The sequence below is a fragment of the Strigops habroptila genome, chromosome 8 (genome assembly GCF_004027225.2).
Source record: "Strigops habroptila isolate Jane chromosome 8, bStrHab1.2.pri, whole genome shotgun sequence".
Taxonomy (NCBI): Eukaryota; Metazoa; Chordata; class Aves; order Psittaciformes; family Psittacidae; genus Strigops; species Strigops habroptila.
Genome location: NC_044284.2, coordinates 61,055,638 through 61,068,303, shown reverse-complemented (window position 1 = coordinate 61,068,303; position 12,666 = coordinate 61,055,638). Strand labels below are relative to the sequence as shown.

Sequence of the window (12,666 nt, the reverse complement as noted above, 5' to 3'; positions counted from 1 at the left end):
CAAAATACTCACAGAATCAGAACAGTTTGGGTTGGAAAGGACCTTACGATCATCCAGTTCCAACCCCCGGCCATGGGCAGGGACACCCCACACCAGACCATGTCGCCCAAGGCTCTGTCCAACCCAGCTTTGAACACTGTCAGGGGTGGAGCATTTACCACTTCTTTGAGCAGCCTGTTCCAGTGCCTCAGCACCCTCACAGGGAAGAGCTTCCTTATATCTAACCTGAAATACTTGATAGGTTTGCTGCTCACAGCTCAGTAACCCAATCTATTAACATCCCCTATTTTGACCCCCCCATTGTATAAAACGTCCACATGAACATTTAGCACAGATAGTTTTACAAGCAATTGCGGGTCAAGGAAAGACTCGCTGTAAAGAAACAGTTGAAAAGGTTAATAAAAAGCAAAAGGGAGAATCTTTTAGCTGGCGGGTGGTGGCTCCATGCTGGTTCCACCCATCCTCACCGTGAACATCTCTACCACGTTGCCATTTCAAGAGCATAAAATTCAGAAAGAACGACAAAAACAGTTCTCAGGAACTATATTGCAACTTCCCCCCAAGTCTCTCAGACTCTGTGGCAGGTGATTATTAGTTAGTCATTGCACGGACAAAAAGTGAAGAACAAAGAAGATAAATGACATGTTCCCAAGCGGTGTAGTCAAGCAGGAACTGAGCTCAGAACATAACCGTAGGGTACCAATCTCAAACCTTTCTGTCATCTACAGGCTACATTCATTCTCTTTAAAGTGTGCTTGTAATCTCTAAGGACTTCTTAACACTAACAATAAAAGCAATTAAAAAGCTACAGCTTAGTGATATTAATAAAACCGATCACATTAGTAAAAACACAAAATACCACCAATACCAATAACCAAATAAAGCAGCTACCTCAGGGCCGAGACCATCTGCACTAATAACTTATAAAGATATTTAATACACCAAGCCAACAGAATGTACACATATTGTGGATATCCTGAGCACTCTGAGCCCCAGTGGGGACAAAGGTGGGGACAACGGTGTTGGAATCACCTGAGGCACAGGTGGCATTGGGATTTGTGCCTTATAGAATCCCAGACTGGTTTGGGTTGAGAGGAACCTTAAAGCTCATCCAGTTCCAACCCCTGCCACGGGCAGGGACACCTTCCACTAGAGCAGGTTGCTCCAAGCCCCTGTGTCCAACCTGGCCTTGAACACTGCCAGGGATGGGGCAGCCACAGCTTCTCTGGGAAAAGTCTGTGCCAGCGCCTCAGCACCCTCACAGGGAACAGCTTCTGTCTTAAATGCAGCGTCCTTGCTGCCACTGGACCATGCATCTCAACTGTTCCTCCTGCAAGCTGGAGACATGAAGGGATCAGTGCTCATCCCATGCAAACACCAGCTTTGCCATGCCACGGACATTAGGCAGCCATAGGCTTGCTGAGACCCTTAAAGCAAGAAAAAAATTGCTCCCGGGAAGGAGAGAACAGAAAGACATCAGCATGGGAAGCACAAACCCTCTCACCACCACGGCAGTAACAGGGTTATATTCTACTCAAGGCCAATCATCGTGTCTGCTTGCAGCAGACTGAAAATAAAACTTGAATTCTTTAGCATTACCTAACAGTTAAGATGGATCATATCAGCTTAAAATGCATTAAGTAAAAGGCACTTCCTTGCCATTTCTCCTTCCAGGTTTGATTACAAAAGTAGCCAGAACCGAGGGGAACTCTGATTTACAGATCCACAGTGCTTCACCTTTTCCTGAGCATTTACTTTGAGCACTTCCCTTAGGATTGACACTGAAAATAGACCAGATGGTTTCATCTCCTGGATCTCATTCATTATCGAATACGCCAATATTTGGGTTGGAAATCACCACAAGGCACATTTCAAACCGCAGCCAGACATTTACAACAAAACATCCACATGGAGTACAGTTTAAGTTCAACATCCTCAACAGTTTAGCACTTACTCAAGTTTCCCTGACTGGCTGTGGCCACGATGTTTTCTCCACATTCAGTTCAGCATAATTACCCTGCAAAAACCACTATCACGGGGCTTTTTCCCTTGCTTTTTGCTACAGTTTTTTGTATTTCCATAGTGCCTAAAAGTCCCCGTGGAAGTCCTGGCTGATCCCTGCTGGGCTCTGTAGAAAGATGCACCTTTGCACAATTGTGGCTTTGAAGAATTCGGTGCCTCAATGGACTGAGAAAGAAATAAGAACAAGATACTCAAATGGTTGATGAGGGTTTTCCCAGTGCATTAATGACTCAGTTGGGAAGCAGGACCACACTCTGCTTACACCTCTCACTTTCTTATCCTTCTCCAAAAAAGACCAATTCAACTCCCACAGAGATGCCAAAGCTTCTTTCTCTCTCTCTCTTTCCTGCTCACAGGTAAAACCAGCCTGGTGATGCTCTCAGGTGCAGGAATCTTTTGTCTCATCAATTTTGACACCTTCAAAGAAAGCACATGTGATCTTGCAACAAAATGTCAAACAAATTTCATAGAACCATGGAACAGTTTGTGTTGGAAGGGAGCTTAAAGCTCATCCAGTTCCAACCCCTGCCACGGGCAGGGACACCTTCCACTAGAGCAGGTTGCTCCAAGCCCCTGTGTCCAACCTGGCCTTGAACACTGCCAGGGATGGGGCAGCCACAGCTTGTGAATATTGTTTTTTTCACTCAAATTCCCCCTAAATTTCTCTCCTCCTTTTGCTTTTACACCTGATACGATAGCAGTTCAGCAGCACCATTTGTGATTGTACAAAGCAGATTTCTCTGGTCACAATGTTTTTTGTTGTAGCAGGGACACAAAATTTGAACTTTGAACATTGCCAAATTTCAGTATCATGGAAAACTATAGCAAAAATCATTTTTAAGTAAAATCAAAGTAAAACTAATTCAGATTTTTCAGCTTTTATAGCCAGGACTGCCAGAAATTCCTCTCTCCAAAGCACCCATCCTCTTTTCCCCTCTGAAATCTTGCCTGGGAAAACCCAGATTGATTTCTGAACTCATTGAGGGTTTGGCAGCCTGAGCCTTTGGAGAATGTGCAGCACTGGTGCTCACAGCCCACACAAGCTCTCCTGCATGGGAGCACATGGCACAGCCACAGCTGTGGGAATCCAGGAAAATATTTGATAACCTTTTATTAAGCTGGAAAGAGAAACCTGGGGAAAAAAATCCTTTAATAGTATCAAAATCTTGGAAACAATAAAAGAAGGAAAATCAGAGATATTTAAAAATACCTTTTTAAACACTGTATTTCTGCAGAGTATGACAATCATCATTATCCATCCTACTGTAATACCACTAACTTAGGAAAAGCTAACGCAGTTACACTTTGACATAAATAAGGCCCCCAAAGTCCAGGCACACCACCACTGCGCAGCAAAACGCTTGGGATGTACAGGTTATTCCTGGTTTTCTTGATGTCCAGGTCCAGACATCAGAGGAGAACCTCACAACTCTATCATGTGATGGGCACAGTGCAGCAAGTGACCAAATCACTGAAGTTTTTGGCGATTTATTTTGGTGCAGGCATGGAGCATTGACAGAAGAGACTGTCATACATGGGGTGCTTCTTCTGGACACTGGAGTTCTCAGGGAGACATTGAGACTTGAGATATCAGATGGGCTTTGAGCAATCTGGTCTAGGGAAAGGTATCCCTGCCCATGGCAGGGGGTTGAAACTGGATGAGCTTTAAGGTCCCTTCCAACACAAACCATTCTGTGATTCTATGATTCTATCTAACATTTAAATCCTACTTTTTATGTGTAGCCACCAGGATTTCATAGTGCTGGGGGTGAAGTATGGCAGTTGTTTTGTATAAAGAGGTTGAATTTCTGGTATTTAAGGGTTTTTTATTGGTTACAGAACTTGAAAAATGTATTTTCTAATCAGACACATGAACGCTCAGTTAAAGCCTGGAGGAAATAACTTGTTCAGTTTAATTTCACCAACAGCATTAAAATAAAGGAGTTTATAGTTAGAAGCTGTGGGGTTTTAATCATTGCCATATTAAAGATAAACTTCTCATTCCCACAAGGCCACGGTTTGTATTTCTTTTCCCAGGAGAGTATTTGGATTTAAAAGTGCTTATTTTCCCCATAAAACAACAGGTTTTGAACTTCAAACTCACTCCATACAGCCTCAGTGCCTCTCGCTGCTCTTCCTCCTTCTAGAAGAGTTCTGCTCATGTTTTCCTTCAGCCAGTGTGTTAGTTCACTAATGCCCTCCCCAGAGACTACCAGTTTTATCATAACTCTTGGCTTTTTTCTTCTCTTTTTTCTTTTTCCTATGAGCACAGTAGACAATCTCCCAGCAGATAAGCCATGGCTGAGAAATACATACTTCTTTAAGTGCACTCTTATTTTCCATCACTAAAGCTGTAAGAATGTCCTGCAGATATTTCCTGCCAGGACACCCAGCAGATGCTTTTTTTTTAGCCTAAACTCACTTAGCCCAAACTTTCCACTCCCTCAGTTGCCTGTCTGTATTTCATTCTCACCTCCTCCTTCCAGGAAAGCCAGCCTCTGGAAAGGTTGCACGATCAAAAGACCCCAACAAAAACCATGCTGCAAGACGAGTTGCTTGCTTAGCTTATAGCTAAGGACTAAATCTGTCAGAATTACACCCTTGACAGCACCAGCAGAAATGTGTGCAGGGCATCTCACTGGCACTCACTTTCTAGGCCCTATATAGAATCATAGAATCCCAGACTGGTTTGGGTTGGAAGGACCTTAAAGCTCCTCCAGCTCCAACCCCTGCCACGGGCAGGGACACCTTCCACTAGAGCAGGTTGCTCCAAGCCCCTGTGTCCAACCTGGCCTTGAACACTGCCAGGGATGGGGCAGCCACAGCTTCTCTGGGAAAAGTCTGTGCCAGCGCCTCAGCACCCTCACAGGGAAGAGCTTCTGCCTCAGAGCTCATCTCAGTCTCCCCTCTGGCAGGTTAAAGCCATTCCCCTTGTCCTGTCCCTACAGGCCCTTGTCCAAAGCCCCTCTCCAGCTTTCTTCTAGGCCCCATATACTTGGGGACCTGCGATACACATTTTAACCCAAAAAGTAATGGTCAGGTTCAGTGATTTTGCCAGTACAAGGTGGTCCCCATCTCCCTGTTTGTCAAAGTATTTGTCATTTGTATTAAACATATATACTGTATATATGTATTTGTCATAAAGTATTTGTCATTTGTATTAAACATATATACTGTATATAAATACATATATATAAATATACATATAAAGTATATAAATATATACTGTATTACCCAGTATGTGCAATGGTTTTGCATTTCTAAGTGAGCATTACCACTAAATAAAGACCCAGCCTTGATATCACACTACTTGGAGGAAGCCAAGAGCCCAAGTCTTATGAACTCAGAAATCTTAGTGGAATCCCTTAATTCCAGACACAGACTGGGGATACAAATGGCCAACTGGGAGATGCCCATGAGTGTTGCCAAGTCACTGCATCCTCCATCCCCTTTTACAATGCAGCACCATCTGACCCCAAATTCTGCTGCAGACAGAAGTTGGAAAGTATTAACATAAGAGCACTTGAAATGATCATTCTCTCTAATTATAAATATCTCGCAAGGCAAAAAGGACCTTTAGAAAGAAAGCCCTATGTGATAGAGTTTATAAACTTCAAAGGGAATGCGATATGATAACACTTAGCACTTCTAGATACCACTTTACATCTTCAAAGCATATTCAAATCATTAACTAATTGATCTTCAAAGAACAGCACAGTCAGTGGGAATAAAAAAGGGAACTACTGAACATAATTGCTCATTATAAAAGTGTTTCTTACAGTTCTCTCTTTTAGCATTACATTTATTGAGCTGCAGACCCCATGTCTTAGCCTGCAAAAAGAGAAGTGTAATTTTCTGTGCAATGCACATACTGCACTTCTTCTCTGAAAAGTATCTCCATTAGAAATGACCATCATGGAGATACTTTAGTGCTCCCCATTAACAACAGCAGAAAGCAAATGTGTTCATTCTGCAAGTAAAGACATTCTCTAACTCTCCAGACCTCCAAATCTGGTCCAGGATTTTCTGAGTCAAACTGGCTCGTGCATTTTCACCAGGAATAAAAGGGTTTGTAGCTCAAACCCAATTAAAATTCTGCTGATGGCATGAGCCAGGATGGAGCCCAGCTCCCTCCTTGGAAGTTCTTTTGACTCTGAAGGGGAAAGAAGTAAAACACCCTTTCATTTTAAGGAATGAGCCCAGCTTTCTTGATTAAAAGGATTTGGAATGGGGGAATTAACTCTTCTACTCAATACCTCCCAACTATTATAACACACTCGAACTAGCAGTATAGCACTTTAAGGAACATGACCAAAGCACTCCACGTTTAAGTGATCAACACCTCAAATAAGGCAGAGAGAAAATTTATTGAGCAACTTGGTAGAATCTCTGCGTATCGCTGGGGAAGGGCATCTGCTAAAGCTGCCTGGCTTGAAACAGGCATTTCGGCGCTTTGAAGGATGAGAAGGAGAAAGATTTAGTGGTTCCTTATTTATTTAAAAAGAAAAAACCTGAAGGAATCTGGTAACATAATGCACTGGCTCTAGGTAAGGTTTTGTCATCTAATAAATAAAGCACTATTCATCCCAGTGAGGACAGATCTCTTAATCTAACTAACCAAAGCCTGTGATTCCATCTGAACAATAAAGACTTTCCTTATCTAGTTTGTAGTAATGGCTAAAAGGAATCCAAATGGAAAACTCAAGCCAAGATGAAACTAAACCTTTTCAAGACATTAAAAAAGTCACCTAATATCAAGACAAGAAAGTGTCAAAGCTTTAACTTTTAAGGGTTGAGAGACATGTGCATCTGTTGCTTTCTTCTTCCTCCCTTCTCCAAGATTAATGTTTATTTTCTTTTTATATTATTAAAAATCCAATAGAAAACTGCAAAAAAACCCAACCCTCAAATTCTTTATTACTGAAAGTTTTATGAGCTACACTTACCCTTCCTAACACATTGTTCAGCCTAGAAGCTGAGGTTGACATGTGCACCCAGGGTTCTCCCCAGCACTGCTCCTGTGGTTTGCCTGGAGTCTGCGGTGCAAATTCCATTCCCTTCCAACACCTCCAAGCTCCCCACTCTGATACCACTTTCTTACACTGGGCCAAGATTAACACGGAAAGAATTGAGATCGAGGGCAAACAGAGCAGAGTTTAAATTTATGTTTTGCTGAGAGCTTTTTATAGGCTGGATTATGTAAACTGCAAAACTGATGTGGGAAAAGAGATACTCATGGGAATTGGGTTTTTTTTCTACATTAAAAATGAAATGATCAACCCATTTGGGAAGATAATCTGGTTGCCCAGAGAAGCTGTGGCTGCCCCATCCCTGGCAGTGTTCAAGGCCAGGTTGGACACAGGGGCTTGGAGCAACCTGCTCTAGTGGAAGGTGTCCCTGCCCGTGGCAGGGGGTTGGAACTGGATGAGCTTTAAGGTTCCTCTCAACCCAAACCACTCTGAGATTCTAGCATTCTATGGACGGGCAAGGCTGGTTTTTGAAACTGAGCATATTAGGGAAGAGCACAGGAGCTCCTGCTTCTGGGCTGGAGGAACAGAGGCCTTTCAAAACCCTTTCTCTGTTGGGTCCTCCCCAACACTGTGCATCAAATGGGAAAGACAGCATAACATGATTTTTGGGAAGCTGTGGCTTCACATCCTGCCTCTAAGTCTAAACAAGGAAAGCAAGGCAGGAGAGAAAAACCACCATTAAAATATCCAGATCTACCAACAACTCTCAGGCTTTTTAGAGCAGGAAAACAATTCAGTCTGAATCCAAAGTGCAACAGGTATTTCTCACTAGCTCTATGTGAGGGCACTTATAAGAGAAGTAAGAAATATATGAGATTAGAGGAAATTTTTTCTTGTTTGATCTTAATCCTCTTTCAAAGGAGGTTTAGTTAAGATCAATGAATACACACATGTGAATTCATTGAGAATCAGGTTCTATGCAGAGAGAGTGATCTGTCCTAAGAGTATCCTCGTAGGAAAGTGATTCACAGAAGTAGGACACTGCAGAACTAAGAAAACATGAAGAGTTTAGAAACAGATGACATTAAGTGCTCTTTAAAACCATTTCTAACCTGACAGACATCTTCACAGCTCTAAGGATGCTGCTGCACTGGCAGCACTGTCCTTCTAACCAAAACTGCCTCCTGGTCTGTTCCTATCCTCAGTCTGTCTTAAGCCAACTATTGTCTCAGCCCATGAATTCCTTTGGGCACAGACTGCTTTTCTGGCACAACAGGTCATGGCCCATGACTACATAAGCAAATGTTACAGATACCACCAACACAATACCCTCCACCCACAAAATAAACACCCGGCCTCCTGCCCCTAAACCTTCCCACATCCAGTTTATTCCAAAACCCAAATACTTCTGCAGTGATACACGGACAGTGCTTTGGACATGGCCGATGTCTAGCTCCACACCAGCATTATTCTGCTTGACCCTCCCCTCAGCGAACCTTTCCTGAAGCCACAGCAGTCTCCTGCTTCTGTGGGCTGGAGTGGTGGAACTCACGTAGTCTAGATGTTCTCAGCTGAGGACCACAGAACTGTCATCTTGCAGACTTTCAAGCACCTTCACACAAGGAATCATAGAACGGTCTCACCATCCTCACAAGGAAGAACTTCTGCCCTTGTCCTGTCCCTACAGGCCCTTGTCCAAAGCCCCTCTCCAGGTTTCCTGGAGCCCCTTTAGGCACTGGAGCTGCTCTAAGGTCTCCCCTTCAGGAGCCTTCTCTTCTCCAGGCTGCCCCAGCCCAGCTCTCTCAGCCTGGCTCCAGAGCAGAGCTGCTCCAGCCCTCGCAGCAGCTCCGGGGCCTCCTCTGGCCTCGCTCCAGCAGCTCCACGTCCCTCTTGTGCTGTTGCCCCAGAGCTGGATCAGGGCTGCAGGGGGGGTCTCCCCAGAGCGCAGCAGAGGGGCAGGATCCCCTCCCTGACCTGCTGCTCACGCTCTGGGGGTGCAGCCCAGCACACGGGGGGGTTCTGTGCTCAACAGCACACTGAAGCTGGGTCATGGGGAGCTTCTCATCACCCAACACCCCCAGGACTAAGGTTATCCCTTGTAGAAAACTAATTTCACTAGATGAGTACCAAGTATCAAGTTTTGTTTCTCAAATAAACCTGTTTCCATCTCACTTTTCTGCATCAATCCACTCCTCCTATTCCATTTCTCTCTTACAGGCATTTCCTCACTAATAAAAACCTCCCCCAAAGGCTGTGTTTCTGAGAGCTGCTAACAGGAAAGCTGGAGGAGACTCTGCTGTCAATATATCCTGAAGCACTTCCCTATTCCTACTATCAGTCCAATTCCCTGTTCTCCTCTGCTGCTCTTTTCTGCCAATGCCATTTTCTGAAGGCAATCCTTTCATCAGGAAGCTTTCAAGCCGGAGGCAAGGGAAGACGAGGCGACTCAAGTCTCACTGTGGAGCTGGGACAACAAGAAGCTTGAACATGCTTCTGTGAGAATCCAAACCAGAAATATGGGAAATGTTTAAGGGAAACTACAGTTTATTTGTTTTCCACCACTCAAGAAGGATTATTTCTTTAATCCTTTTTTTACATCCATCTTCTGCAGTAGAAAAATGATGGGGTTTAATGAAATAAAAAACATCAATTCATTCAATGCTTTGCTTTTGCTAGCGTCTGAAGACTTGCTCTCAAAAATTATTCTGATTAAGCAACAGCTGCATGTGATTTTAAACATTATTTTAATAAAAATAAGTTGGTTTTTTTAGTAGAAATATAGCTTATGAGTAAAACAAAGCTCAGCAAACCCAAGGAAGTGAACAAAGACTGCCTAGCTTTAGGATGGAAAAGCTACACAAATTATAGTGATGAGATGTATGTCAGGAAATCAGCTTGTCTGGCCAGCACCTGCATTCAAGATGGGGCATACAGAGGATGGAATGGAAAGGAACCTAAAGGGACTGTCAGTTTTGCTTTTTGTTTGTACTTTTTAGATTTCATTAGAAACCCAGAAAGCAAAGCTGCAAGAAGGGACACAGTAAGGGAGGCTAGAGAGGAATTTGGGGTTCTTTCATCCTATTTGTTGCGAGATAGGCAAGTTCTCTGTGCATGGTGAGGGTGGAATGGCAGGTCTGCCACTTCATCAGGCAGGTTAGAAATAAAAAACCAGGATTTAATTCCAAAAGACACATGAAAATTAAAATAATAATGAAAAATATTGAGCAACCTGGTCTCGGTGAAGGTGTCCCTGCCCATGGCAGGGGGTTGGAACTGGATGAGCTTTAAGGTCTCTTCCAATCCAAACCATTCTATGAATCTAAATTCTCTCCAGACTGAAATCCATGTATTAATTCAAAAAAAGAAAACCTTGCTGCACTGGAGGACCAAAGGCTGTATTTTTCAAGGATAAGTCATGTATTTTGGTTCGTATTTCTAGCTCTTTAAGTGTGTCACGCAAATGCACTGAGTGTCGAGATGGAAATGACCTGACAAGACAAAGAAAGGAAGTATTTCAGGATGTCCTTATATTTTGTAGCTTTTGCCTATCGCTGCAAACACAGCCCCACATTAGCTGAACTGAGCTAAGAAGATCAGAGGAACTTCTCTGCACAGCCCCTTCAGCAGCTGACACTATGAATGCCAAAGCAGACAGGCCTAGGAAAGAAAGTGCCTCGGAATAAAAGAAAGAAGAAGAAATAAAAAGTGCATAAACCACAACAAAATTATCCATGGTAGGATGGAATAAAATCTTCATGACATTTTCATAAAGTACTTAGACTAAGGGCATTACTTTAGGTATCATCTTTCCATCATGAAATCTCAAATTAAGAGCAGTGTGACAGTTTGAAGGAGAAAGAAAAGCTTGTTGCTATGGCAATCAATGCTAATTCCCTATGCCAAGGAAATGTTAAAGTATGCTGGAAAAAAAAACCCCTAGACCAGAGGAAAAAAGCAGAACTACACAACTTACCAGAATTTAAGTCACGACCAGGATTGAAGGCTCTGCTGTTGACAGTGGTAGACAGTCTATCACAGCTGATAGTTCGAGAAACGTTGGTGTTAAAATTCCCATCAAACCTGAAATGACAACACCAGGATTAGCAATCTAACATTATCTACTCAACCTACAGAGCACTTACAATGGAAATGCATCATTTGGAATTTCAATGACAAATAATTACTTTGGAAAATCCAACATCAGACATATTTAAAGGGCCCAGGAAAAACTGTGAAAACCAAAACTAGGGGGGGGATAAGCTCATCGTGGCTGTATTTGCTCTATACAGTGGTATGTTGCATTTTCCTCCACAATATTCCTTGAAAGATCATGAGGGAGTGGTGCTCTTTCATCTGGATTTAGGTTCCAGCTTGGGAAATGTGCACAGCATCCAGGCCTGCCATCAGAGAGTGTTTCCACCTGCTGTTGAACCAAACTGTTTCTTGCTAGAGACTCTGTCACCAGCACCATTATTTCATCTTCCACTTTTAAAAGCTTTATTCCCAGTGTCTTGCATGAAGAGGATATCCTTTTTATGTCTTTACAACAAAGATCTAACAGAATTATTGTAAACCCATTTTCTGGCCCAAAAATCGAGGATTTACATTCCAAACAGCAGAAGGAACTCGACAGTCTGAAGTTTTGTTACATTTTGGTTTGGTTAAATAATTCAAATATATTCATAACTCTAATGAAAAAATTATTCTACTGCAATAGTTCTAGTGACAATAAAATACAATTAAACCAATGCCTTAACAAAACAGAAATTAAAAAAGGGTTTAAAGGGTGATAAATAACTGGAAATACTTCTGAAGCTTTCAAGGACTCAAATGCAGTTTTATATCATTTAGGCCAATTTTATTTGTTAACATTTTTGTGACCTTGAACATTTTGATATTTGACTTCTGGCATGAGTATTCTAGTACTTCAAAAAACTACTTACTTCCTATCAAAGAAATTTTCTACTATCAACCAACTCCACAGAAATGACAACAAGTCACAAGCGAGGTCTGCATAACATCGCATGCTGGATGAGGAGCCTTTCTGGCATGAAAGCTGATAGGAAGCAAGTCTTGGAAAGAAACTGAGCAGAGTAGGGGTTTGTTTGATACTGTCAACACTAAAACAGCAAATTACACACAAAAAAAAATCATGCTGCACCAAAAGATATCGACCAAATTACTTCAAACTGACAGCACATCCATCACAAGCCTACATACACCACTCACCCAGGGCCATTCTAATGCTATTTTGCTCAAAGTACATTATATTTGTGCTTAAGGTTCTTTATTTCATAGAATCATAGAATCATGGAATGGTTTGGGTTGAAGGGACCTTAAAGCTCATCTGGTTCCAACCCCCTGCCACGGGCAGGGACACCTTCCACTAGAGCAGGTTGCTCCAAGCCCCTGTGTCCAACCTGGCCTTGAACACTGCCAGGGATGGGGCAGCCACAGCTTCTCTGGGCACCCTGTGCCAGCGCCTCAGCACCCTCACAGGGAACAGCTTCTGCCTCAGAGCTCAGCTCAATCTCCCCTCACCCACGTATATATGCTATCACATAGTGGAGCCCCAAAATATTGCAAGCAAAAGCAGTATGAAAAACAAGAACCATTCTTCTGGATGAAGATTTTGATTAAGAAATTGAAATCCAGTAAGTTGCAATTACTTCAA

The 12,666-nt window shown here is 42.8% G+C and overlaps 1 protein-coding gene across 2 annotated transcripts in view; it reads right to left on the bottom strand.

The window, feature by feature from the left end:
• The window catches only part of CACHD1 (cache domain containing 1), a 109,050-nt gene that overhangs the window by 38,118 nt on the left and 58,266 nt on the right, over window positions 1-12,666 (bottom strand). For both annotated transcript variants that reach the window (XM_030495711.1, XM_030495712.1), the window contains exon 4: window positions 10,966-11,072. In XM_030495711.1, coding sequence (XP_030351571.1) covers window positions 10,966-11,072 — 107 coding nt within the window. The remainder of the gene's footprint in view (window positions 1-10,965; window positions 11,073-12,666) is intronic.